Raw genomic sequence first — 27,529 nt, forward strand, 5'->3', positions numbered from 1 at the left:
ATATACATGTCTAAGATCGTCTCATATGGTTTCATGCAAAAAATTTCATAATCATGCATTAAAATATTCAACTTAGTTGCTTGATTTCACTAGAGCCTTTGTATATGGTGTGTAATTTATCCAAAATTTCCTTACCAGTAGTGCACGTGGAAACAAACAAAAAATCTTTAGAATTTAAAGTACTGAAAAAATAGTTTAATGATTTAGCATTTAATTGAGCATTTATTTGTTCTTCTCTATTCCATTGATTAAAAGGAATATCCATTTTAATTTCATCCATAATATGTGACGGTGCATAATAGCCAGTTAAAATTAAATACAATATTTGATAATCAATTGATTGCAAGAAATTAGACATGCAAATTTTCTAAAAATCAAAATTAATATTTTCAAATAAAGTAGTCTGGTGATTGAATAACCTTCCGCAATATTATGATTACAAAAATTAGCCATGGATCAAAATTTAAAAATTTTCAAAAGCAAGATTTTATGAATCTCGCTCTGATACCACTTGAAAGTTCGTTAAGGATGTTAGGCTCTCATGAAGTAGCCCAAGGCTAATTAAGAGAGAGGTGAATTGGTATTTTAAAACTTCTTTCAATTAAAACACAAACCAAACCAAAATTCACCACAACGAAAACATAAAGCAGAAATTAAATGCAAAAAATAATAAAGGAAAGAACACACCAGATTTATAGTGGTTCGGTCAAACGTTGACCTACGTCCACTCCACGGAGGCACCCTCTGAGTATTGCACTAAACTCAGTGTCTGTCCTTTAGCCCCCACAGCTAGGCGGAGAAGCCTTTGCAAAATCACTTCCACCTTCCCTGGTGCGGCGGAGTAGCCAAGTCCTTTGACACCAAAGAGATCTTTTTCTTCCCAGAACTTCCTTCAAGACAAGCCTTGAATCAGATGGTACTACGGTGCAAGCTCGCCAGAGCAACCATGTGGAATCCCCCTCCACACTCTCTTGAAACCCCCTCCAAGGATCTTCTCCCTCTCCCGAACTCCACCCTTTCCTATCTCTCTTTCAAGCTCTCTCTTCAATTTCCCTCCAAAAGAATGAAGCTACAATGGTTGCCAAAGACACTCTTCATGAGAAAGCAAGAGGTATTTAAATAGATTTGCAAAACTAATATTATCATCCAGGATGATCGCCAGATCGTCCCATATGATATGCATAAAAAGAGAGTTTCCAAAAACCCTAAAAACACAATTTCAGTGCCAAACATCATCCTGGAGAATCGCAGGATAGTCCTGTATGATGTGCTTAAAAGAGGGCTTTAGAAAACCCTAAAAACTCAATTTCAATGTCCAGAATCATCCTAGACGATCGCAGGAAAGTCCCGTACGATGTGCAGAATTTGACCTGATAGTCCTGGACAATATTTGGATAATCCAGGATGATTAGTACAAAAAATGTATAAATGATATAGGACAATATTGAGGATCATCCAGGATGATTAAAAGAAAATTTATGGTATTTCAGCTTGGACGGTTTTGGAAAATCAAGTATGTCGACAAACATCGTCCTGTCTGATGTGCAGATCGTCTAGGATGATCAGATTGAAATATTTAATCATAATTAGTCCCCTAATCACAGGATCAATTTAGGTATGATTTGTATAGATTGTCTGGGATGATCTGATCATCCGGAACAATTAGAACAAAAATTTAAACTTAAATCTTTACCTAAATTGTCATTGGCGGATCTTTTCCAAGATCATAATGGATCATCCTAGACGATCCAAAATCGGCCAGTATGATTAGTTCAAAACTTGATCTACTAGATTTGAGTAGATCTCACTCCCTTGAGTACGTGTGTGCTTGGCACCAAGAAAGCAAGCACCCTTATAGGACATGACTCAAGAAATAAAAAAATTACATCAGTGAGAATTACAGGTAAAATGGTTCTCCCAAATCTTAAGCCTTGAGTGGTGCATCATAATCCTGAAAAGTTAATACACACACAAATAAACATAAAATTCAAGTACATATAGGCAGTAGAAAGTGAACCATAATATTTGTTATCATCAAAAAATATAAACTCATAAGCTCGAGTTGCAATAAGTTTGTAAGAAAGGATGCCTTATAACTTGCATGATTAAAAAAAGTTATTTTGTTTTGGACACATTCATTCATACATACAAAATTTTATTTTATATGTACGAACTCAAGCATTGTACGGTATGAATCCCTTTTCATGCGTAAGAAAGACCATTTTTCTTAAATTAGAAGGATTTAGAACTCTAATTTCATACACTTCAAAAGCCTTTCCAAACCCTCTCATCTTTCCAAATCTGTCAAATGGTAAGCTCTAGTTAAAGAAGTAGAGTGGCTAAGGAACTAACTAGGAGACCTTCCTGTAGAAATCCCAAAGAAAATTTCCTGTCCAAAACAAGCGAAGAATCTTTTCTTAGGTTCATTTCCACTAAAATCACCCCTTCTAGAGTTCTTCTCAATGAGAACATTAACTTTCAAGTAATCCAACTTTTTAGTTCGACCCAATTTACTTTTATTCTGAACCTAATCCATTCTTACAATAAGAATACATTCCACTATTTCCTTGCAAAAAATACTTTCAATACTGACCAGAGTTGGATTAGTTCCTATATTTTGAAAAAGAGGGTAGAAATAACTAAGGAGGATTCGGAGATATTCTTAAATTTAAGGACTCAAGGGATTAGATCCCATACCTTGACCTCTTACTCTGACTACGACTGGATTGTGATAAACCAAGTAGTTAGAGGGATTAGAGAAGTATTCCATTTATTTAAGGTGTCCACTCTGAACCAAAATGCCCGGATCATCCATCATGTTTTTCGGACTTCTATAATTCCTAAATTTGGTGATCGAATAAATATTACTCCTCTTCTTTCCACTATAACATACCTGATTATGACTAGCCAACCAATAGGTGAAGCCCAACTGATCATTGATTACATGTATGGACTTTCTGAGATTGGCCATGTCTCCCATAAGAGAAAGAATAATATAGCCTTATGACACCTTGTGTCATACATTCTTGAAAAGAAGTATGATCTAGTTCATTCATTTTAACATCTAGAAGAGCCTATCTACTATAATGATTCTTCATTCTGAGCAATCTTTACTAAAGATGCATATTTAGAAAGTGATGACTCTAAGGGAGAAAGGAGAGGACCTGCACCTACACCTGCTGTTGGACTAGACTTTCAGGAGATGGTCCAACACTTTGATCATCTTGAGAGCCACTTTGATCAACATTTTGATTAAATTGAAACTCATCTTTAGCAAAAGGATTTTCAATATCAGCATGATATGGGCTGGATATGAGGTTAATTCAACTCGGTCAACATGAATAAAGATAGATGTGCTTCTTTGTGATTTTTCTTTGCCAGTTCTGATGATGTGATGTGATAATGTTTTGAGTGTTTGCGATTGTCTTTAATTTTTTTTATGTTTAATGAATCTTTAGGAATTGATATCATCTGTGCTCCAATGTATTATCTTTTATCTTGATATCAAGAAAATCTATCTTGTCATGTTTTAGTTGATTTTGATCTCTTTTGGAAATGTTCGTTAGCCTATATAATTATCCTGACTTAATTGATCTAAAAAGTGGTATAATTTGAAAAGAAAAACAAAATTTAAATTCATTATAAAAATCTAATTTTTCAAAAGTTTAAGTTAAACTCGATCAAGTTAAGGATTATCAATTTCATGTTCTTTTTAGGCATAAAAATTTTAATATTATTATTACAATCCTGATGTCTTATTACTATTTATTTATCTTTTCAACATACTTATCATTGTACTTAGAGAAATTTGAGGTTTTTGATTATTGATTTTGGAAAGAACAACTTTAAAAATTGAAAAATGTACAAAGGTACAAAAATTGAATGCGTAAGTAAAATAAAGAAAGAACACACCAGATTTATAGAGGTTCGATCAAACCTTGACCTACGTCCACTCCTTGGAGGCATCCTACGAGTATTGCACTAACTTAGTGTCTCTCATTTATCCCCCACAACTAGGTGAAGCCCTTACAAAAAAGCCTTTCCACAAACCCCAGTATGGGAGAGAACCGACTCCTTTTGCTTCATCTTTAAGAAGGCAGAGAACCCTAGTCCTTTTGCTTCCTTCTGAAGCAGGCAGAGAACCTCAATCAATTATTAAAGAAGACCTCCCTTGAACCTCTAAGAATGAGAAACAATGATTGGAGAAGATGCCTTGGAACCTTGCTTAGAGCAACCCTTGGGAAACCCCTCACAAGCTCCCCCTCACAAGCTTCTCGTCTCTCTCCCTCTCCTCTAGGCTCTCCCAGGTCAAGACAGTAGCAAAGGATCCTTGAGCTTGAGAAAACATGAGTCTTTTAAATAGATTTTTAAGAACCGACTTTATCATCTAGAACAATATTTCTATCATCCTATACGATCAATACAAATTAAGCTCAATCAGCCCGAACGACTTGGGACGATTAGAAGATTTTTTGTTCCTATTATCTATGACGATAATATATGATCTAGTACGATTAGTACAAATCAAGGAATATCATCCTAAATATTGTTAGAATATAAAAAATTAGTAACAGAACTGATCCTGTTATCCCTACCATGGACTTCTCCCTGGGCACAACTTCTTTTGAAAAAAAAGATCTAAATAAAAAAAATCAATTGAATAAGAAAAGAAATGCATTCAAAACTTGGTTTCAAAAAAATATTTTATATCATAATATATCAAAATAATTAGTTACGATCAAGAATTTCGAAATCAAGCCTTTGAAAAAATTATCAAGTGACACATGAATTCTTCTAAGATTTAAAAATTTTGAAAGAGAAGGAGCTTGCTTTGGATGGGCTTATTATAGGCCTCTTCTCAATTTGATTGGCGCTCTTTGCGCATCTTTTGAATTTGGCATCATTGGCCACTTTTTTTTGCATTTAATTTTGTAAGCTAGGTCCCTTTTCCAAAATTATTAAAAACTCTCAATTGTGATTATATCTTCAAGCTATTAGAGAAGAAAAACTCATTCTTTAATATAAGGAAGAATGAATCTCAAAATAGAATAAAAAAATCATATGATAAATGCAACGACAAAATTTCAAAAAATTTAAAGGTAAAATAAAGACTTTAAATATTATATATATATATATATATATAAGATAGATTACTGTAGCAAGATTGAAAAGATTTCAATTACATAGTCTAGCTGTTGATTTGAGATAGACTTTTGTTTGGAAAAGAAAATTACACCTCTAAAGAAAATTAGGGAAAGGAAACAATCAATGGTGTTTAACTTTTTAACTGATAAAGATATGTAAAACATTGACTATAAATTTTCAAAAAGTAAAAAATAAGGCATAAATAAAGCAACAAAAACAAGAATAAATAGAACTAAAAGAATAAACAATAAATCAAAAAATTAGTAGGAATAAAGTTCATGCATTTATGTCAATCAAACCCAATCTGGTCCTGAAAGTTCTGAAAGTGTCAAAGGCCAGTGGTTTAGTGAAGATATCAGCTAGTTTATTCTCAGTTGCCGCATGGTGTAACTCAATGTCTCCCTTGGTCATATGGTTTCTAATGAAGTGATGTCTTATGTCAATGTGCTTAGTCCTTAAATGTTGGATAGGATTCTTATAAGGCATCTTATAGATGGAACTAGTGTTGTCACAAAGGATTGCAATTGTGCCTACAGGTAATCCTAAATTCAGAACTTGCTGTTTCAACTAAAGACATGAAGGTGGGAAAGATTGGGTGTCCTACCCTTAAGGATCTCATAAGGCATCTTATCAAGTTTTGCTCTAACATTCACCTTATTCAACACATAATAATTTGTGTTTACCGCTTCAGCAAGCATGATTCTAGCGGCTTCAACTGGGTCCTAGGAGCTGAGAAGTTGTGATTAATTCGCTTATCCTCACAAAAGTGTCCAAATATCTCATTCTCAAACTCTCCCTTATGGTCACTATGGATGGTCAAAATCTCACAACCTAGCTTTTTCTGAATCCAAGTGAAGAAAGCTCTAAACTCATCAAAAGACTCATTCTTATGGGACAAAAATCTAATCCAAGTAAACCTAGAGTAGTCATCGATAATCACAAATCCATTGACTTTCCCTCCTAAGCTGGCAGTGCTAATGGGTTCAAATAAATCCATGTGAATGACTTCTAAAGGTCTAGTGATGCTAATGTCCTTAATGGAGTGAAAAGTGGAGTGAACTTATTTTCCTAATTAGCAGACATCATAAAGGGTGATCTTTTAAAAACTTAAGCTTGGGGACACCTCTAACTAGGTCTTTCTAGGTCACTTTCCTAAGGACTTTTATACTGGCATGACATAATCTCCTATTCCACAACTAAGAATCATCAATAATAGTTTTTAAGAAAAATGAAGTAGCATATTCAATTTAAGAAAAATGAAGTAGCATATGCCACAACTAAGGATCTGCTTTCCCTGTAAAATGGTGCTATTATTTAAGCTTATGATGCAAGTGTTTGAAAAGAATTTTATGATGAAGCCTTTATCGCATAGCTGACTAATGCTGAGCATGTTTTCTTTCAGTCCATCTACAAACAAAACACTTTCAATCAAAAGGTTCTTGGAGGTTCCAATTATACTTGTGCCTCCCACTTTCCTAGTGGTGTTGTCTCCAAGAGTGACCTTACCTCAAGCCCTGGCCTCTAGCAAAATAAATTGATTAGCATCTCCAGTCATGTGTCGTGAGCATCCACTGTCCAGGTACCACATGCTCTTAGAAGGCCTTTTGTGAGAGCAAGCCTACAAAAAATTAAATGTCAAATTTAGAAACCCAAACTTGTTTGGGTCCCTTCTTACGAAAAGAAGAGTGCAATACATGTGTATTCTACTATGAATCTTATAATTTGGGTCTCCACACCCAATGCATACTACGGTGAATGGTGCAAGTGTGTGAGATGTGTCTTAGCATGCCACATGAAAAATATCTAACACCAGGAAAAAGATTTCTTAATCTATTCAGGTAGTGGTATTTCATTTTAAAGTTATGGAATGCATGCATTGGTGGTTTATTGTTTTCAAGCATTTTTAGATTTTTTAATCTTTTGCATTCTTTTTCTAAATTAGCATGAGATATTTTAAGGAATCATGTGCATCGTATAATTTAGTATGTTTTTTTTTATTTTTTGCATCAAATTCATCAAGTAAAGATATGTGATTGTTATCAATTTGGGAATGATCTTTTAAAAGGATTTAATACTATTTTTATAAATTTAAAAAATCCATTTTTAGACTACCATGCAATTTTTTGAGGTTCCTATATGATGCATGTATGTGCTCATAAATTTTTAATAATTGATCATAAGTTGGTTCACATACCTCTTCTTGGTAACTTTGACCAAGACAATCAGCTTTAAGATGTCCAGGCTTCCTGCATTCAAAGCAAACATCAGAAGAACTTTTATATTTTTTATTATTCTTACCTCTCTTACACTTCTGATGGTCTTTTTTATTCTTCCTTAAAAAGCTTTTGAATTTCCTAGTGATGAAGGCAACATCATCGTTCTCAGATCCAGAAGAATCAGTATTCGTATTATTGGCTTTTAGTACCATAGTTTTCTCCTTCTTCTTCTCACCTGTATAAAGATTTCTTTGGTTCACCCCTTGCTCGTAAGAAATCAATGAACCAAGTAAGTTATCGATCGAATAAGTATTTAAATCTTTAGATTCAATAATTGCTGTAATTTTATCATCAAAAGAAGAGGGCAAGCATCTTAAAATTTTATTCACTTTTTCATAGTTGGTGAGTTCTCTTCCTAAGGCATGCAAGGAAGTAACAATTTGAGTAAACCTTCTATACATATCAGAAATTGATTCATAAGATTTCATACAAAAAAGTTCATAATCATGCAATAAAATATTCAATCAAGATTGTTTAATTTCATTGGTTCCTTCATAAGTTACACATAATCTATCCCAAATTTCATCACTAGTTTCACAAGTTGAAACACGCATATAATCTTCAGATTTGAAAGCACAGAAAAAATAGTTCAAACATTTTGCATTAAGTTGTGCTAAATCTCTTTCATCAAAAGCCCATTCAGTAAAAGGAATTTCAATTTTAATGCTATTAAGTTCACGAGAAGGTGGTGTATAACCTTCTTTAACAAGCATTAACATACAATAGTCAATTGATTATAAAAATATAGACATGCGAGTTTTTCAAAAATCAAATGGAATATTATCAAACAAAGGTGGACGTGTAATAGAATATCCTTATGTTATGTTACGATTACCAAGTTAGCCATGAATCAAAATTAAAAAAAAAATTAACTTAATTTTATGATTCCAGCTCTTATACTACTTAAAAGTTAGTTAGGGATGTTAAGCCCTTATGAACTAGTCCCGAGACTAACCAAGAGAGGGAATGAATTGGTATTTTAAAAAACTTCTCAATCAAATCATGAACTTAAATCAAACACAATCCACCACAAAAAATAATGCGTGCGGAAATTAAATGCGTAAGTAAAAACAAAGAAAGAACGCATTGGATTTATAGTGGTTCGATCAAACCTTGACCTAAGTCCACTCCTCGGAGGAACCCTCCAAGTATTGCACTAAATTAGTGTCTCTTCTTTTTCCCCCACAGCTGGGAGGAGAAGCCCTTACATAAACTCCTTTCCACCAACCTCAGTGCGGCAGAGAACCGACTCTTTTTGCTTCCTTCTGAAGCAGCAGAGAACCCTACTCCTTTTGCTTCCTCCTTAAGCAGGAAGAGAACCTCTATCAATTGTTGAAGAAGACCTCCCTTGAGCCTTCAAGAACAAGGAATGGCAATTGGAGAAGATCCCTTGGAACCTTGCTTGGAGAAACCCTTGTGAAACCCCTCACAAGCTCCCCCTCATAAATTCCTCCCTCTCTCTCCCTCTCGTCTAGGCTCTCCCAGGTCAAGATAACATCAAAGGATCCTTGAGCTTGAGAAAATATTAGTCCTTTAAATAGATTTTCAAGAATCAACTTTATCGTCCAGGATGATATTTCTATCATCATGTACGATAAGTACAAATTAAGCTCAATCAGCCCATATGACTTGGGAAGATTAGAAGATTTTTTGTTCCTATCATCTAGGAAGATAATATATTGTCATGTATGATTAGTATAAATAGGGTAATATCGTCCTGAACATCTCTTTGAATAGATGATATACGATTTTGGTCGTCCAGGAGCAATCAAGGTTTTTGAACTGATCATCCTGGCAGATCCTGCAATCGTCCAGAACGATATGATCATAGCAATCAGCTTTAATTACTTTTCTTAATCACCAGATTAATTTAGGCATAATTGAACCCCATCGTCTAGGATGATATCCTTGATGATAATTAAAAAATAAAACTTCCTAAATAGATCTGGCAAAGAATTCATTCTGATTTGAGCATATCATCCCGGTCGATACAAAAATCGTCCAGGACGATCTGCTTAATGATGGCTGCCTTAACCAGGTTGCCCTAATTAGGGTTTCTAATTTTAATTGATCGTCCAGGACAATTTTAGGATCATCTCGGATGATGTTAGCAAAATAAAAAAACTCTAAGTCAGACAAAAAAAATTTACCCAAGTTTGTATGTGCAGGGTTACATATCATCAGGCACTACAAAGATTACAATTGACTAAAGAAAGGGAAAAAATACATTACAAATTAACTCAAACCTAGTATACCCAATCTTGAGCTAGTTCAAAATACAGTCTTGATCCTGTATACCTAAAATGTTAGTTGCCAAGCCAGTCTTAGTAAAACAGAAGTGCTTGTAATCATCAAAATTCTATTTTTGAAAATCAGTTACGCAACAACATTAACTTTATAAATTCAAGGAAGATAGAGAAGCTCCACAATTCAAGGAAGGATTTGGAAAAGATTTTAAAGATTTCGGGTGCTATGATTGGAGATGGTAGAAGGTGGTCGGTCATCCATGGATGACCGAAACACCAAATCTGTTTTATCTACCGCGAGTCCAATTATGTTGGATTCAAAAGGTAGATTCTTCTTCAAACACATCTCCCCTCACAATCTTTGGATTTTATAAGCTCCTCTTGTGATCAAAGAGGGAGGCTTATTGGCTAAACATAAGGCTTTGCCGGATTCTAGTAAAGGAAAAGAGGTAATTTTGGGTTCTACCAAGTTACCTAAATCTCCTTTATCGATTTCTTTTTTTGGAGCAAATGACAAAGAAGCTTCTTCTTCAAGGAGAAGTTTCGTTGATATTTTGAAGAATAATAAGGATATTGACATTAATATCAATAATCCTAATTTTTCTTCAAATTTGGATAATTCAAATGTGTGGATCAAAAAACCACACATTAAAATTAATTGGAATAATAATCTTGTTGAGATTGAAGATCCAAATGTTGTTAAACTGGATATGGAGAAAGTAAAATCCAATATTCAAGTTTTGAAAAAATCTTTGGTGGTTAAAATTCTTGTAAAAAATATTCCTTTCTCAAAATGTGCTATTGAATTAAGAAAGCAATGGAAGAAATATGGAGGATTCCACTTAACCTTGCTTGGCCTAGATTGGCTATTATGTTCATTTCAGTCTCATGAAGTCATGGAATAAGTTCTTAATGAAGGTTCATGGTTTGTAGGAGGTTTTGCAGTTGGGTTAGACAAATGGTCTCCTAACTTCTCTCCTATTTCATTAGAAGGTGTTTCTTCTCCGATCTGGGTTCGTCTTCCTCACTTACCCCTACACTACTGGGATGAGTCCAATATCATTAGAATTGTCTCTAGACCCATTACTATTAGATGGTAATATGCTTAGGTTGGGAAGAAGAGAATTTGGTAGAGCATGCATTCGAGTTAATTTGAACTCTAAACTCCCTTCTGGAATATGGGTTGAAGGGTTGCTTGGTAGATTTTTTCAAAAGTTTGAATACAAAAATTTATCTTCACTTTGTTTCAAATGTGGGAGAATAGGACATATTGATTCAGTTTGTCCTAATGTTGAAGAAATTCCGTCCACCTCAAACCAATCTCAAAATCAGTATGGTCCTTGGATGCAAGTGAAATTCAAAAACAAGAAGAAATCAGTGAGGAATCATTTTAATTCCAAGAATTTTTCAAAATCAGGAAAATCAGGAACGGGTTCTCTTACTGAACCAGATGGAAATATTAAAACATTGGCTGAAGAAAATGATCTAAAACTGATGTCGGATCCATTGGAAGGTGCAGGTTTCCATTGCCAAAGTGAAGAAGATGCTAGATTCAAGGAAGGTGACGAAGATGCTGGATTCAAGGAAGGTGACGAAGAGGAGGTTATCCAGAAATTGAAATTCAAAATGCAACAGCTTGTTTCTCGGGATTTTTTTTGTGATATTAATTCATTTAATGCCTTGGCTGATGTGGATAACATGGATGCTGATTTATAAAAAAAAAACTGATAAGATTGATACTGGAATTGTTGAAGAATTGAAAATTCAAAATTTAAATTTTGAAAGTTCAAAAATTCAGATAGTAGCTGATTCTTCAGTTTCTATTAAAGTTGTTCAAGAGGTTCTAGAACTGGTTTTCTCTCCAACAGACACACCTGTAATTTTTAAAATTCCATAAAGTTTGGAGGCTGGAAAGAAGGATGTTCAAATTTTGGCTTTAACTCCTACAAAGGTTACCGTTTCTCCTCAAGATGCTGATTTATTGGAAGCTCACAAACCAGAATTTGAATTAAAAAATTTTGGTATTCAGGAGAATTTTCTAACATAATCTGTTATTAAATCTCCCTCAACAGCTTTGGCGGCTGATGTTAGTGTTAATGGTAATTACACTAATACTTCAATTCATGATTCTACTTCTCCTCCATCAGCTATTAGTTTGAATTTCAAGAGAACTATTCTTAAAAAAGATAAAAACTTTTTTGCAAAAAGAATGATCGTCCCGGACCTAAGCATGTTTTATTCAAAGAACTTCAAGCATTGGGACCGGTGAAAGAACTACCTAGAAGGAAGATGGCTTAACATAAAGAGAAGAATGGTTTGAAAGTTTCTTCTTCCCATTTATCTCACTAAATGCAAAAGATTTCTCCCATGGATAGCAACACAACAGAGAATTTCTTGAAGATAGAGCTTATGATAATTAAGTTTGGCATTTTAATACCAAACTTTTGGAATTTAATTTTGATTTATAATTTTCTTTTTAGATTTTGTTTCCTTTTCCTTATCTTAATTGGTTATTTTAAACTTTGCCGAAATGTTTATGAGATCTTCACTATTTCTTATTCTCTAACTAGATGGGAACTCTAGGATACTAATCAACCCTCGGGTTGTCTTATATTTTGGTATCCCCTGCATCTCAATAGTTTCAAAATAGGAGATAGTAGATTTCATTACATTTATAATAAGTTTAAATTAACAAATTTAATTTTAATAAGATCCCTTTTTATGTTAAAAAAAGGATCATTAGTTTCTTTTACCTAGTTTGTATTAGGTTATCTACTTTTTTGTTTTAATGCAATTTCTGCATTTTCTAAAAAAAAAAAAAAAAAAAAGAACATTGACTTTATCCTATATAACTTAGTGACACTATTAAGGACAAAAATTGAGGACTTGTATAGAAAACTTAGAAATTTGTGATAATTAGGATGCATGTTCTCTTGACTTGAGATTTTGAACAAATAAACATAGTAACATCACCCCTTCATAGAAATTATCTCACTGATTTTTAGAGTCCATTAGGCCTCCTAATTCTTTCACCCTTCTCAAATTCCTGTTAATTTACATAAACAGCAGAATTCTTTTAACAAGAATTGGAAGAAGAAGGAAGATATTAGTAAGACTGATAAAGCAGAGAAGAAGAACTCAAACAACGTTCCTACTTCTGACGAAGATCATTTGGTTAATATTGTGGAAGATGAGGTATCAGTTAAAAGCTTGACAAAGGATGACAATGTATCTGTATCCCATGATGAAGATAGCAAAGTTATTACTATTAACAATAACAGATTCAGTTTACTCAGCAATCAAATAGAAGAAGGGGAATTTGTACCAGAATTCTCGGCTCCAGTTCAGGAACCTGTAGATCCTCCAGACAGAAATCTAAAAGAATCCAGCTTTGCTAATACCCCTGAAGTTCAATGCAGTGAAGATGTTAGCAACACAGTTAAGAAGAAAAAATCAAAGCAATTGAAGGACTTGGGACCTGTTAGCTTAAATTTAAGGATCAGGAAGATGGAAATGGCTACAAGAGGTAATTTGGGGACTCAATCCCCCCAAATTCATTAATGTATTCATTTGCTTTTGGAATTGTAGAGGAGCAAAAAAGAGGAGTGCTTCTCTATACCTTAAAGAATTTGTGAAATTGCATAATGTGGTTTTAGTTGGTTTATTGGAAACCAAATTAACTTCACTTGATAGGAGAGAAGTTAATAATCTTATTGAAGATAGATGGGACTATACTATAATATCCTCTAATGGATTATCAGGTGGCATAATTATGTTATGGGATACTAATGTAGCTGTTTTTAATATGATTGATTCTTCCAATCAATGTATTATTGGAGACCTATTGTTCAACAACAACAATAAATGGAGAGTGGCTGCAGTTTATGCAAACAAAGAATGTAGTAAAAGAAGAGAACTTTGGGATAAGCTGGCTATTCATTCATCTGTTGAAGACCCGATGGTAGTTGCTGGAGACTTCAACTGTCTCACTTCAATAGAAGACAAAAAAGGAGGAAGAAGGTTCAAATTTACTCAAGGACCTAAGGAAATGGAAGCATTCTTCACCATCAATGATTTTCATGAGGTAAATTTTATTGGCCCCCGTTTCACTTGGTGCAATAACAAAATTGGTGGAGCTCGTATTCTAGAAAGGCTCGACAGGTGTTTTCTCAACTCAAATGCTTTAAATTTATCTTTTGACGTGGTGGTTAAGCACTTAGCTAGAATTGCTTCCGATCATTGCCCTATCATTCTAAGCATCCGCTCATTTAAACCTCCTCAAGTTAAAAGGTTTAAATTTGAGGACGTTTGGACCTCTTATCCAGTGGCTATTAAGGTGGTCAAGAAGGCTTGGGCTATCAATTATAAGGGAAGTCTTGCTCATATATTAAATTCCAAATTCAAAAGATCTTTAAAATCTCTTTTTTATTGGAGCAAAGCCAAAAAAATCAGTCTTAACCTTGCTAAAGACAAACTTATGGAGGAAATTCTGGACCTTCAAAATCTGGAAGCCGAGAAAGGAGAACTTTCTAATGAAGATTGTTGGAGACTCAAAGCTAAAGTGCTGGAGCTCAATTCTACATTAGCTAGACTCAACACATGGTGGAGACAAAGAGCTAAAGTCAAGTGGATGAATGATGGAGATTGTAATTCAAAATTTTTTCACTCATATGCAAGTGCTAAAAGAAGAATGAATAACATAGTAAAGCTCAAGGATGAGGAGGGGAATGTTATGGAAGATAAGAATCAGATAGAAGATATTCTTATCAAATTCTTCAAGCAAAAATGGAGATATAGGGATAGCTCAAGAGCTGGATGGCCCAATTCAAATTACAGCTTGAATGAAAGCGACAGAACTTGGCTGGATAGAGGATTTTCGGTGGAGGAGGTGGAGCTAGTCATCAAAGATTTGGGGTCCAACATTGCACCGGGTTGTGATGGTATCACATATTCTTTCCTAAAATCTTATTGGGATATTATTAAACTTGACTTTATAAATGCCATCAATTTTTTTCTGACGCAAGGAGAAATGGATAATACTTGGAAAGATACTCTGATAGTCTTAATTCCCAAGATTTTAAATCCTCTGTTGCCTATAAACTTCAGACCAATAAGCCTTTGCAACTCTATTTACAAAGTGGCGGCAAAAGTTCTTCATAATAGGCTCATCATGATTATTCCCAAAATCATATCCGAGGAACAAGCAGCTTTTATACAGGGGAGATCAATTTCTGATCATTTATTAATTGCTCAAGAGGTATTTCATAAATTCAGATTCTCAAATTCAAACAAAGGTTTGGTAGCTTACAAAATAGATATGGAACAAGCTTATGATTCTATGAGTTGGGATACTCTTGAAGGAGTTTTAAAATACTTTGACTTCCCTACTAAATTCTCTAAATTGATTTTGGAATGTGTTTTAAAGCCAAGGTATTCTATCATTATAAATGGAAGTCAAACTGATTGGATTTCAGCCATGAGTGGCTTTAGGCAAGGATGCCCATTGTCACCATTTCTTTATATAATGTGTTCTCAGCTTCTTTCCAATGCACTTGCAATGACATCTATTGGGCTGAACATCTCCTCTAAGGGGCCCCGGATTTCACACCTGCTGTATGCAGATGATGTTATAATGTATTCGGAAGCAAACAAGAAGATGGCGTTGGAAGTGAAATGCATTCTATCCAATTTCAGCAATTGGACCGGGCAGAATGTGAATCTGAGGAAATCAGGAATTTTATTTGGGAAAAAGGTGGATAGAAGAAGGGGGAAATCTATCACCAGAATCTTGGGAATCAAGGAGGTTAATGAAATAACATACCTCAGAATCAAGATGGCTATAAGAAGACTAAAGGCTGAAGATCATAAATTCATTATTGAGAAATCTTTGAGAAAGATCAACACGTGGGGAAGCAAAACACATTCCTTGGCTGGAAAAATAGCTCTTGTAAAGACGGTCTCATTGGCTATTCCTACATTTTATATCTCTCATTCTTTAGTTCCTCAAATTATTCTTAAAGAATTCAATAAAATTTGTAGAAATTTTATTTGGAATAAGCCCAATGGTGAAATTGGCATTCATTATGTTAAATGGGAGGAGCTTTGCAATCTGATAATCAAAGGAGGTAGAGGTCTGTTCTCTCCTACTAACAGGATAGCTGATTTAAGAGCTAGAATTACATGGAGGTTCTTTAATGAAAAAACATTTCTATTCAAAATCATGGCCACAAAATATGGCTACAGAATTGATGAAGGAAGATACAAGAAGAACCTTTCTCCCTCTTGGAAAATTATTAAAGACGGTAGTAATGCTCTCCAACCATTTTTAAAATGGAGTGTGGGAAATGGTTCATCTATAAAAGTTTTCAAAGACATTTGGCTACTTGATAGAAGACTAAATGAGTGGCCTACTTATGTTATCCCTCAAGAAGAAGAGGAGTTATTATTGGAGGTATTCATAGACGAAATTAATTGGGATATGGCTGAATTGAGAAAAGTTTTCAATGAAGAAATGGTCGAACTCATTACTCGAACAACTCCCATAAATTCCCAAAGGCAGATGGATAAACAAGAGCTCATTTATAAAGGGGCGGGGAAGACTATTTCTGGAATGATAGCTGAATCTAGATTTAAAGATATGCCGGATTGTAGATTTTCAAAATGGCTGAAAAAAGCAAAACTCAACCCATGGATATATGTCTTTTGCTGGAGATTATTCAAAGGTGCTATTACTACAAATCAATTTCTGGCTTTTAGAAGACTGCAGGAGGAAGAAGATTGTCCTAGATGCATGAACGGTATTGAAGATATAGACAAAATCATATGTAAATGTTCAAAAATCAAAGAGGTCTTCAATCAAGTTAACAAATGGGGTTTTGGGATCCCTCTCTTTGAAAATTTACATGACTGCTTCAATTGGATGGATCATATTTCAGCTAATAATGGTATGATTTTGAATTTATTCTTCAATGTCTTATTTTTCTCTTGGAACGCTATAAAAAAGTTCACCCATGACAAGGAGAAAGTTGGAGCAATCTCGGTAGCAGCTGAAGCAGTTTGTTTCTCCTCTATTTCTAAATTGATGGCTAATCATTATTCGGAAAAATGGGATGTTAACCAGCCTATTAGGCTGTCCAATTCTTGGCATCCCCCTCCACCCGAATGGTTAAAAATCAATGTTGATGCCTCTCTAGATAGTACATATAGAGCTGGAATAGGAGGAGTCTTTCGTGATAGAAAGGGAAGGTTTCTATTGGCATTTGGAAGGAGATACATTCACTGGGATATCTTTCATTTGGAATTGCTTGCAATTAAATCTTTAAAAGACATTATGAAAGATTGGATGTTCAAATTTAAAGGAGTTATCATTGAAGGAGACAATTCGAACGTCATTAAAAGGCTTCAAAAGGCAAGGAACAATGAGTTCAAGAATGAAGATGAGTTCAACTTTTTCTCCGAATTTAATTTTGTTATTTTTTCTCTTGTTCATAGAAGTATAAATAAGCTAGCTGATTGGTGTGCTAAGCATGGTTCGATTAACGATTTCTTTTGGGAAGACTTTTGCTTGAATAAGATTCCTCCTTCATTTGCTAAATTGTTGAAGGAGGAATCAAGTTTGTAGTCTGTTCTTGTGACTTTTTGATTTTATAAATGCATTTATTGCTCTCTTCAAAAAAAAATAGCCCAGTCCAAATTTCCAAAATTCTAAACCTTTCTAATACAAATGGCCATGCTGCTACTATATGCCAGATACTATATATCTCTATGTATTTGATTGACGACTAGCCTTAATCGAAAGTTCTCTCTCATTATCAAGAGGAGTAATTAATTATAGGGGCTTGCGCCTATAGGAAACAAAAACTTTGATCATAAAGTCCTCACAAAATGAGGGTAAAATCTCTAGGTAGTGTCTTATCTTTTTTTTTTTTGTTGAGAAAATGCTAAGTTGCATTAGTAATAAAGAAATAACAACCTAATACAAACTAGGAAATAAAAACTAAAATATCCTTGATCAAGAGAAAAAGGATCCTTATTGAAAACAATTTTGTTATCATCAAACCTAATAATTTGAAATAAAACCCACTGTTTCCTATTTTGAAACTGTTGAGATGCAGGGGATACCAATAAATTGAAACTACCTGAGGGTTGGTTAGTATCCCAGAGTTCCATCCGGTTAAAAATAGGATATAGTAACGATCCCATAAACAAATATAATAAGTTTAAAAAACAAAAAAGCAAAAAAGAAAAAAGAAGCAATAAAAGAAAAACAAAAGAAAATTACAAAAAAGATAAGACAATCTCATAATACCTATGAAAACCAAAGATATGTATTTTAGATGTCTTTTCCAAATACCAATTCTGTAGTACCAATCAAAATAATTGGAAAATTCTTTGAGTAGAATTTCCATCTTAATGTCTCTTACGGCATTGCATATTGAGATGAGAATTTCGGGTAACATATTACTAAAATGTGTGGGAAGAACTTTTCAAATCGTTCTTCAATCTTTGATCAGTAATCCTCCTTCTAGTTTGATCTTTCACCAGACCTAGCTATTGTAGTTCTTTGAACAGCTTGTGTTTAGAACCGGAAGGAAATAGCTCCAACGAAGAACCTTTTTTATTCTTTAATAAACCAATTTTTTTGAATTTCAGACTGATTGAAGAAGAAGGAGAGATGGAATTAGAAAAGACATATCTTATTTTATCATTAATAGAAAAATTACCAGAAGTATTTGCAGCCTTAGAAGGAGTCAAAAACAAAATTTTCTCCTTCTCAAACTTCTCCATAACAGCCTCCATCGTTTGTGGGATTTGAATATTCAAATCCTCGGCTATCTTAGGCATACACGTTGGAATAACAGCAATTTGTCCAACTGTATTATTTATAGAAAAATCTGGATTTAACTCCTCAACAGCCTTATCTGCCTCCATGATTTGAGGGATTTCAAAATTTGAATTTTGAAATTCCAAAATTTCAGCAATACTATGTTGAATTTCAGTAGAATCATCCTCATCCGTTGGAATTACCAAATCAACTTCAGTAATTTTATCTTTAATTTCAGCATTCAACGAACCCGATTTATTGTTTCAAAATTTGTATTGTGAGCAATATCCGGCTCGATCAACAAATCTGAATTAAGGCTAACAGCCACTTCATCTCTTCCCTTAATTTCAGCAGTATTTTCTACCAAATTTAATGCTACTTTCAAAGGGAGGCGATCTGAATTAGAACCACCATAGAACCGACGAACTGGTTGAAAATCTGCACCATGATTTAAATGATAATCCCTCTTAACACTTTTAGTCTTTCTTTTGGATTTGAATTTGACATGCATCCAAGGTCCGTAAGAACTATCTTCAACTAATAAAGGTTCTTTGGGAACTTCCTTATTAATAAGATCTGAATTTTGAAAACCATTTGGACATACCACACCTTTATGTCCAATTTTTCCACATTTGAAGCAAATAGAAGATAAATTCTCAAATTCAATTTTTTGAAAAAATTTGCCATGAATACCTTCAACCCAAATACCACTAGGAAGCTTAGAGTTTAATTTTACACGAACACAAGCTCTAGCGAATTCCCTTCTCCCCCATCTAAACATGTTTCCATCCAATAATAAAGGAGTCCCTATACTCGAAATAATTCTCGTAATGTTGGTTTCCTCCCAGCAGTGTAATGGCAAGTGTGGAAGATGAACCCAAATGGGAGAAGAAATCCCATTCAAGGAATAAGGAGAAAAATTGGGAGTCCATTTATCTAATCCAATGAAAAAACCTCCCACATACCATGCACCTCCATTGAGAACTTCCTCTATAGCTTCCTGAGATTGAAAAGAGCATAGGAACCAATCTAATCCAAGAGAAGTAATATGGAATCCTCCAAACTTACCCCATTGCCTCCTTAATTCAAAAGCACAACTGGGGAATGGCAAGTTTTTGCAAGGGATCTTTACTACCAATGAATTTCTTAGAACATGAACATTGGATTTTTCTTTTTCCAAATCAAGTTTAACCACATTAACATCTTTGCTTCCTTCATCTATTATAGATGAATTAATTTTAATGTGTGGTTTTTTAATCCACACATTAGAATTATTCTAATTATGATCGATGCTACCTGAGGTTGAAGCCTCCAAATCATTGGCTCTTGGGATCAAAATCGGCAAAGATGAACAAGACTTACTTGTCATAGCATCCAAAACTTCTTTTCCTTTACCACTCACCACCAAAGATTTCTTTTTAGAAACCAATCTTCCCTCTCTAATCACTAGAGGAGAGTTAAAAAAAATTAGAAAAACTGCGATTGAATGCAAAACTACCTTTTGTATCCAACAAAGTTGGACGCATGGTAGATCTAAGGGAATTGGTGTTCCGGTCGTCCAAGGATGACCGGCCACCATTCTCCATTTACAATGAATGCAACCGAAAATCATCTTCCAAATCCTTCCTCAATTTGCAGAGCTTCTCTCTCTTCAAATGTTTGCTTCGGATGAATTCGTGGTAGATTCATTAAAAATAATCTATGGATGTCAATCAAGCTTATTATGAGACATCTGCCTTCTAAAATTTGTCCCAAAACTTAATCTGTTAAAACTCTCCCCTAAGAAAAACACACCAGGCGAAGGTCGGGGCCAATATTTTGGAGCCCACAATTATAAACTAAATACACATGTCATCGATTTGTAGCATATTTATGAATTATTTTTAATTATATGAGTACCTTATTTTTCTAATTGAAGGCATATGCCTCAAGTCTTAACCCTCACCTTGTTAAGGTAAAATGCCTCACTAATGTCATCATTTTAAACCTTGAAGTAGAGAAACCTTTTTGAATAAAGAACTAGTACCAAATTCTCACCCTAGTTTGTATGCTAACACAATGTCATATTACTTAACTTAAGTATGAACCTAGAGTTTACCATACTCCCAAAAGCCACATATAATTAAAAAAAAGTAATAATAATAATATTCAACACCAAATTGTTTTGGAATAGCCAATATTTGGATTTGCAAGTTAAGCACTTCTTTGTGCTCATTAAATTGCACCTTCCATGTGCAGAAATGAATAAAATTTTAAAATGTTACATGAAGATGTTAAACACTAATAATATAATTGATTGAATTTTAATGTTTTCTCAATCTTCATTACTAAGAAAATTTTTAAATAATGAGAAGAAGGTGAGAGCCCATAGTTCAAATCACCTTCATCAATAACACAACCTAAAATTCTCAGTTATGATTCTATGAGCCTACACCTCTATTTTTTGTCTTCCTAGTTTGTTATTTCTTGCAAAAAATATAGAAATGGATTCAAGATATTACATGTGTAAGAATTGATTATTACAAAATGCCAGTTTTCTTGAAGATCACATCTTATAAATTTATAATTTGGAATGACAATGGCTGAGCAAAGTACTAATCCATGAAAGGAAAAAATGTTCAAGAATTCTTATCATGTAACAACAAAATGGGTTAAAAAAGGGTTGCAAACAATTTATGTGACGAGCAACCATTGTGGCACTGTCTACACTTTAATAATCCAAATAGAGTTGCCAACAATTTTACCATCATTTTAGCTAGCCTAGCTAAGCCTTAGCATAGTGTTTGCGAATAACTAATTATTGATACAATAACTTTACAAAAGCATATTTTCATTGATGAATTTCTTCCATCATTATTTGGGTGAATGATTCCATAATGTAATTGGTATGTAGGTCCCCATTGGATGAGAGATTCACTAGTTTTTAATACAAAGTGAATTTTAATAATTTTGGTTTCGTGATTCTCCACTTATATCTTACAAGTTTTCAATCATAGTAATGTGATTTATCTTACTATCTATATGTAATAATGCTTCTTTTTTTAGCTATATCAAAATGATCAAAATGATTAATTTTAAAAAAATTACATCTAATATTTTAAAACTACAAAAATGAAAGAGTATTTGTTATATAAAGGACAAGCAATTTTTTTTATGCATTCCAAATAATATTTGATATTTTTTATCTTAAGAAGAGTAACAGTACTTAAATTCAAAAAATAAAGTACATAAAATCATAGTTAAAACGACATTTAGCACCATCATGTTAAGAGAGTTGATATTTGCATGTTTTATCTTCTTGCAACTTGTATAGTTTTGATGATTCCAAATATTATTGTTTTAAGCTTTATTTTCTCCGAACTCTTTTTGGAAAAATTATTTTTGCTCTTGTGTGGACTAACATTTCAGGATAATCAAACTCCAGACTAATGAAGACTTCAAATTAAAATTCAGCATGAGATAGTTTGTAATTTTTATTGTAATTAAGTTTAAGAAAATATGATTTTAATTGAATAAGCTTAGCACACACACACTTGAGGTGATCTTTAAAAAATCACACTAATCATACGAGATGAACCACATTTGTACGAGATGATCAAGTTAGTTAATCCCTTCGGAAGAGCAATGGAACGAATAGAAAGTGAAAATTCGTCAAGACGAATTTTCTAATTTTTTCAGGAACTATCTGCTCTGGATTCTTACTTTGTGCTGATAGTCCAGACGATTCATCTTGTTCGTGCCAGGATGAAACTCCAGGGAAAATTTTCATCCAGACAAAATTTTATGTTTGTGCCAGGATGAAACTCTCGGGAAAATTTGTGTCCAGACGAAATCCTATGTTTGTCCCAGGATGAAACTCTCGGGAAAATTTTCATCTAGATGAAATCTTATATTCTTCCCAGAATGAAACTCTCTAGAAATTTTTGGTCCAGACGAACTCTTATTCGTCACAGGACAAATTGTTCTGTCCCTTGAAATTTTGAGAACGTCCTGCAGTTTGTCGAAACCAACTGTTGATATAACTGTCCGTCCCAGGACGAACTTAGTTCGTATGGGATGATGTTCATGTATGAAGTCACCTCATCCCAATGCACGTAAGGAATCATACGTAATAATTTTACACTGTTCGTATAGGATAATATTACAATCGTACAGGACGATCCTGTTCGTATTGATTTGAAAATCAGCAGTTTTTTGACGGTTTTTCATGCCTTTCATATAAAAGGTCCTTTGTAAACTGTCACTTAATCTTTTTGCTTACTGATCTTCATGTCAACTAATGGGAGAGTCAAGGTGAGAGAGTGTTTGAAGGAGGATTCTTATTATTGGAGCGTGAAGGATTCACTTGGTACTCAAAGGTAAGAATCTGCACTTGTGATTTATGATTACTAGCTTCACTCTTTTCTCTGATCCTTCTAGATTTCTTGTGAGAAGATCTATCAAGGAGATCCGGTTCTCTGTCGACACTTTGTGAGTGTGAAAGGACGAAGGGTTCTCTACCTACACTTGGAGAGTGTGAATAGCCGAAGGGTTCTCTGCCCACAATTGGAGAGTGTGAAAGGACGAAGAGTTCTCTGCCTACACTTGGAGAGTATGAACAGCCAAAGGGTTCTCTGCCCACACTTGGAGAGTGTGAAAGGATGAATGGTTCTCTGCCTACACCGGGAGAGTGTAAAAGGACATACGATTCTCTGTTAACACTTGGAGAGTGTAAAAGAACGACAATTTTCTACCGCACCGGGTAGTGGTGGAAGAGAGTTTTGTAAAGGCTTCTCAGCCTTGTTGTGGGTGCAAAAGGAGAGTCACTAGTGGTATTAGTGCAATACTCAGAAGGTGCGTCCGGGGAGTGGATGTAGGTCATGTTTGACTGAACCACTACAAAACTTGTGTCTTCTATTTTTTTCCACTGCTTTTGTTTTTAATGTTTTAACTTATGGTTAAAAAATGTTTTCTACAAAATTCACTAAAGTTATTTTCGGTATAAAATTTTTAAAAGAGGGATAAATTTTTAATTACGAATTCACCCCCCCTTTTGGTTAGCCGCTGGGACATAAGTTTAGGTTTAACAACCTTATTCATATTAAACAAGTTTCAACAAGTGGTATCAGAGCTTTGTTTCAAAATTATAAGTTTAGACTACTTTTTGATTAACGATGGCTACATTTGAAAACCAAAATACACTTGAGGGTTACTCTATAACTAGACCTCCATTGTTCGATAATATTCCTTTTGATTTTTTGAAAAACACGCATGTCTATATTTATACAGGCACTTAATTACCGTATGTGGATCTTAGTTCAGAAAGGGTATACAAAACCAACTAGACTAGTTGACAGAGTTAGAGTTGGAACACCTTTTGTGAACTGGATAGTAGAAGAATGTGACTGAGCATAACTAAACGCCAACTGCTTCAATAGTTTCTTTTGTGCTCTTAAATCAGAAGATTACATGCGGGTTTCTACTTGCAAGAGTGGAGAGGACATATGGGATAGACTTTGTATAACTTATGAGGTTAAGAAATTTAGACTTAATATCTTGTTGCATGATTATGAACTATTTTGCATAAAACCAAATGAATCCATTTCTGATATGTACATAAGATTCACACAAATAGTCACTTCTTTACATGCATTGGGTAGGGAACTAACGAATTCTGAAATGGTTAATAAGATACTTTGTTATTTGTCTACTGCTTATAATGTTAAAATTACTGCAATTACAGAGTCTAAAGATCTAAACATTTACTATATTGACAATCTTCTTGGTTCGCTAATTGCTTACGAGCAAGGAGTTAGCCAAAGAAAGATTGTTGCAGGTAAACTACGAAGGGAGAAGAATATAGCACTAAAAGTGGAGGAATCTGAGAGTGAACACTCACAACCCTATGATGAAGATGACATCGCATTAATGACTAGACAATTCAAAAGCTTTCTGAAGAGGAAGCAGAAGAGACGCTAATAATGAAATCGAGATAAATTTAATAGGAATGTCAAGGTTTCAAATGATGTTATTTGCTATGAGTGCAGAAAACCTAGACATATTAAGATAGATTGCCCAAAACTCAAAGCCACTCATAGAAAGGAGACGTAGAGGAGAAACCAATTGAGAAGAAGGGCAAGAAGAAATTCTAAAGAGCTTTCTGGGCGGACTCAGTTTCTGACTCGTTAAAAATAGAAAAGGAAGAAGAAGTCACTAATCTGTGCTTAATGGCTGATAATCATGATCAGTCAGATCAAGAAGAGGTATGTGACTTGACTTACAACAAACTTTTTGAAGTTTCTGAACACATGCATGATGCATATAGAAAGATAAAGAAAATGCATACTAGTCTGAGCTTAGAATTTGAGGAACTACAAAAGGAACATGAAATCCTTAAGAAATATCATGCTTTAATTGATGACAACCACATGAAATTACTTGATGAATATGACGACTTGAATAAAAATCATGAATGTTTAAAATCATTCTATACAGAACTTGAAAAAGAATTTAAAAATTTTAAGGATGAATCTATGAGCAAAATTTATAGATCTAATTATACAAATCGAATTTTAGAAGATATGAATTTATATTACATATTGATGATAAAAGCTCATGAGGATAATAAATTACCCCCTAAATTTGAAGATTTCACTTATCCTATTTTGTATCCTAAATTTATACAATCCCTTTTTTTTTTTTTTTGAAGAAGTGCATCACAATTGTATTAAGTAAAAAAGAGGCTAATTATAATTGATAAGAAGAAAAAGAGTCACATTCCTCCTTGATTGAATTAAATAACAAGGGAGGAATGTTATCAAAAGAGAAACTATAAAAAAGAAACAACTATTTAAAGCCATAGTAGCACATAAATTGGCTACCTTATTACATCTTCTATGAACATGTTGGAAAACTACTTTATGAAAATCATTAAAAAATAGAAGCTCCTCCGAAGGCCAACTATCCACAATCCACTTATTATTTTTGAAAGAATCTTGAATGAACTTAATAATATTGAGGTTGTCACTCTCAATAATCACCCCTTTGTACTCAAGCATCCAACTCCTAATGTATTCCCTAATCGAGAATACAGCCTCCAATTCGAGTTTGGTAATGTCCCAATGGACTCTATTTTTCCCAAAAGCAAGAATAAACCTTCCCTTATGATCTCTGAAGATGCCACCGATACCAGCACAGTTAGATCTAAGCAATGACGCATCTACATTGATCTTCATCCAGTCTTTCGGAGGGGGGCACCAAGACTCACGAGACTCCCTAAGGAGATTAGTTCCCCAGTTGGAAAGATGTGGACTAGCTTTAGTAATGGCCAAAGACAAAGCATCTGAAGCTACCACAGAAGAAGGCAAAGCATCTTTGCCATGTTTCACTTCATTCCTATTCTTCCAAGAAAGATAAACAATAGTGCAGTATATTTTAACAGTACCGGAATTCCGAGAAGTTAGTCTTCTTAACTCCTGCAAACAGCTATCTAGAGAATGGAAAACTGGAATGGAAATGCCCCAATCCAGTATCTGGTTAAGAACTTCAACCATAAATTTGCAATGGACCATAATGTGTTCATAACTCTCTACAGCATTACAACCTCTAGCACAAGAATAATCCACAACAATCCTGTGGTAATTAAGGTAAACATTCGTGGGAATTGCAAATTTCCCAAGCCTCCACCAAAAAATCTCAACTTTTTTTGTTGAGTTTGACTCCATATTGAATTTACAATTCAAAATATACTCTGAAGACAGAGCAGACACAGACTTGCTTGAGTACATTCTCAGCAACTCCCTCCGGTCCTCCAACCCAGAATAAATCTGGATTTTGCTGATCAACAGTATGAGATCAGGATGGAAAACTTCCTGAAGTAACGCATAATTCCATTGGCCTTCATTCAATAGCAATTGGTTTACATACATTCCTTCCAAAGCAAAACAATCCACAAATGTAGGCCACCTGCTAATGCACTTGTCTAATATCCAGATATCATTCAGCACATTGACCTTATCCCCACTGCCAATTACCCATATGGTTATGTTCTTCAGCTGTCTTCCCCCATCAAGCAGAATTTTCCATGCATTTGACGCTACCTTTTTGTGCGTACCAATCATTATAACATCCCCATATTTGTGCTTGATAGTTCTGTGGCAAAGAGTATATAGTTTCTGAAAAAAATCCCAAGCCAACTTCAATCTCAAAGAACTAACCCTCATAGCAGGAGATTGAAGTCCCATACATCCCATACTTCTCGGTTTGAACAATTCTTCCCAAGCCACGTAGTGCATACTACGATCTCCATTTGGTTTATGCCAAATGAAACTTCTACACAGTTTCTCCATCTCATACAACACTTTTTTAGGAACTAATGAATGTGTTACTAAAAAGTTTGGCATAGACATCAAAGAGCTGCTAATGAGAGTAATCTTACCTCCCAAAGATTGTGACTTCTTGCCCCATGCATCGAGCCTATCCATGACATTGCTCAACACATCTTGAAAATCGGCCATCTTTAATCTATTAAGGGACATCTTAATCCCTAGGTAGCTCATCTCCATAACAATTTTGTAACCAAACAATCTGGTAATCTTCTTCTTTATTGGATAACCAACCACCTTACCAAAGAGAATATGAGATTTACTAACATTGATCCTTTGGCCCGTCTATTTACAAAAATCTTCAAAAATAGTCTTCAAAGCTTTAGCTAAACACATGGAGGCATGAGAGAAGATTAACACATCATCTGCATAGAGAAGATGTGTAATCCTAATGCCTCAAGGAGAGACACTAATACCAAGATCCTGTCCCCTCAGCTCAAGAGAATTAGAAACCAACTAGAAGCACATGATGAAGAGATATGGAGAGAGTGGACATCCTTGACGAAAGCCACTTTGAGCATCAATCCACTCAGAATTCTTCCCATTAATAATGATGGAAAATCTCACATCTACAACACATTCCATGAGAAGGTTAGAAAACATATAAGGAAATCCATACCATTTAAGAATTTGATCATGTGCAGGCCATCCCATGCTATCATAAGCCTACTCCAT

The 27,529-nt window shown here is 34.3% G+C and overlaps 2 protein-coding genes across 2 annotated transcripts; one reads left to right on the plus strand and one right to left on the minus strand.

Annotated features, from left to right (window-relative positions):
* Nucleotides 1-11,011: 11,011 nt before the first annotated feature.
* Nucleotides 11,012-17,301, plus strand: LOC110115131. The gene is made up of 6 exons (XM_020848266.2): nucleotides 11,012-11,269; nucleotides 11,466-11,519; nucleotides 12,734-13,193; nucleotides 13,324-15,623; nucleotides 15,726-16,912; nucleotides 17,271-17,301. The coding sequence occupies exons 1-6, from the start codon at nucleotides 11,012-11,014 to the stop codon at nucleotides 17,299-17,301; spliced, it is 4,290 nt and encodes a 1,429-aa protein (XP_020703925.2).
* Nucleotides 17,302-18,732: 1,431 nt separating this feature from the next.
* Nucleotides 18,733-26,986, minus strand: LOC110115130. The gene is made up of 3 exons (XM_020848265.1): nucleotides 25,352-26,986; nucleotides 19,185-19,491; nucleotides 18,733-19,067 (listed from the first exon to the last, which is right to left on the minus strand). Exons 1-3 carry the CDS (start codon nucleotides 26,984-26,986, stop codon nucleotides 18,733-18,735), a joined length of 2,277 nt encoding a protein of 758 aa, XP_020703924.1.
* Between the last annotated feature and the right edge of the window lie 543 nt (nucleotides 26,987-27,529).

This window comes from Dendrobium catenatum, unplaced genomic scaffold (genome assembly GCF_001605985.2).
Source record: "Dendrobium catenatum unplaced genomic scaffold, ASM160598v2 fragScaff_scaffold_1405, whole genome shotgun sequence".
NCBI classification, from domain to species: Eukaryota; Viridiplantae; Streptophyta; class Magnoliopsida; order Asparagales; family Orchidaceae; genus Dendrobium; species Dendrobium catenatum.

Coding starts and splice junctions, on each gene's coding strand:
- LOC110115131 (XM_020848266.2), top strand. CDS start 11,012: ATGCAAGTGAAATTCAAAAACAAGAAGAAATCAGTGAGGAATCATTTT. Junction 15,624..15,725: donor AAATAGCTCTTGTAAAGACG/GTCTCATTGGCT, acceptor ATTTGGAATAAG/CCCAATGGTGAAATTGGCAT. Junction 16,913..17,270: donor TTTCGTGATAGAAAGGGAAG/GTTTCTATTGGC, acceptor AAATTGTTGAAG/GAGGAATCAAGTTTGTAGTC.
- LOC110115130 (XM_020848265.1), bottom strand. CDS start 26,986: ATGGCCGATTTTCAAGATGTGTTGAGCAATGTCATGGATAGGCTCGAT. Junction 19,492..25,351: donor TTCATAGAAGATGTAATAAG/GTAGCCAATTTA, acceptor TTTCAATCTCAG/GAAGCTATAGAGGAAGTTCT. Junction 19,068..19,184: donor TAGTGGTATTTGGGTTGAAG/GTATTCATGGCA, acceptor TTCAAAATTCAG/ATCTTATTAATAAGGAAGTT.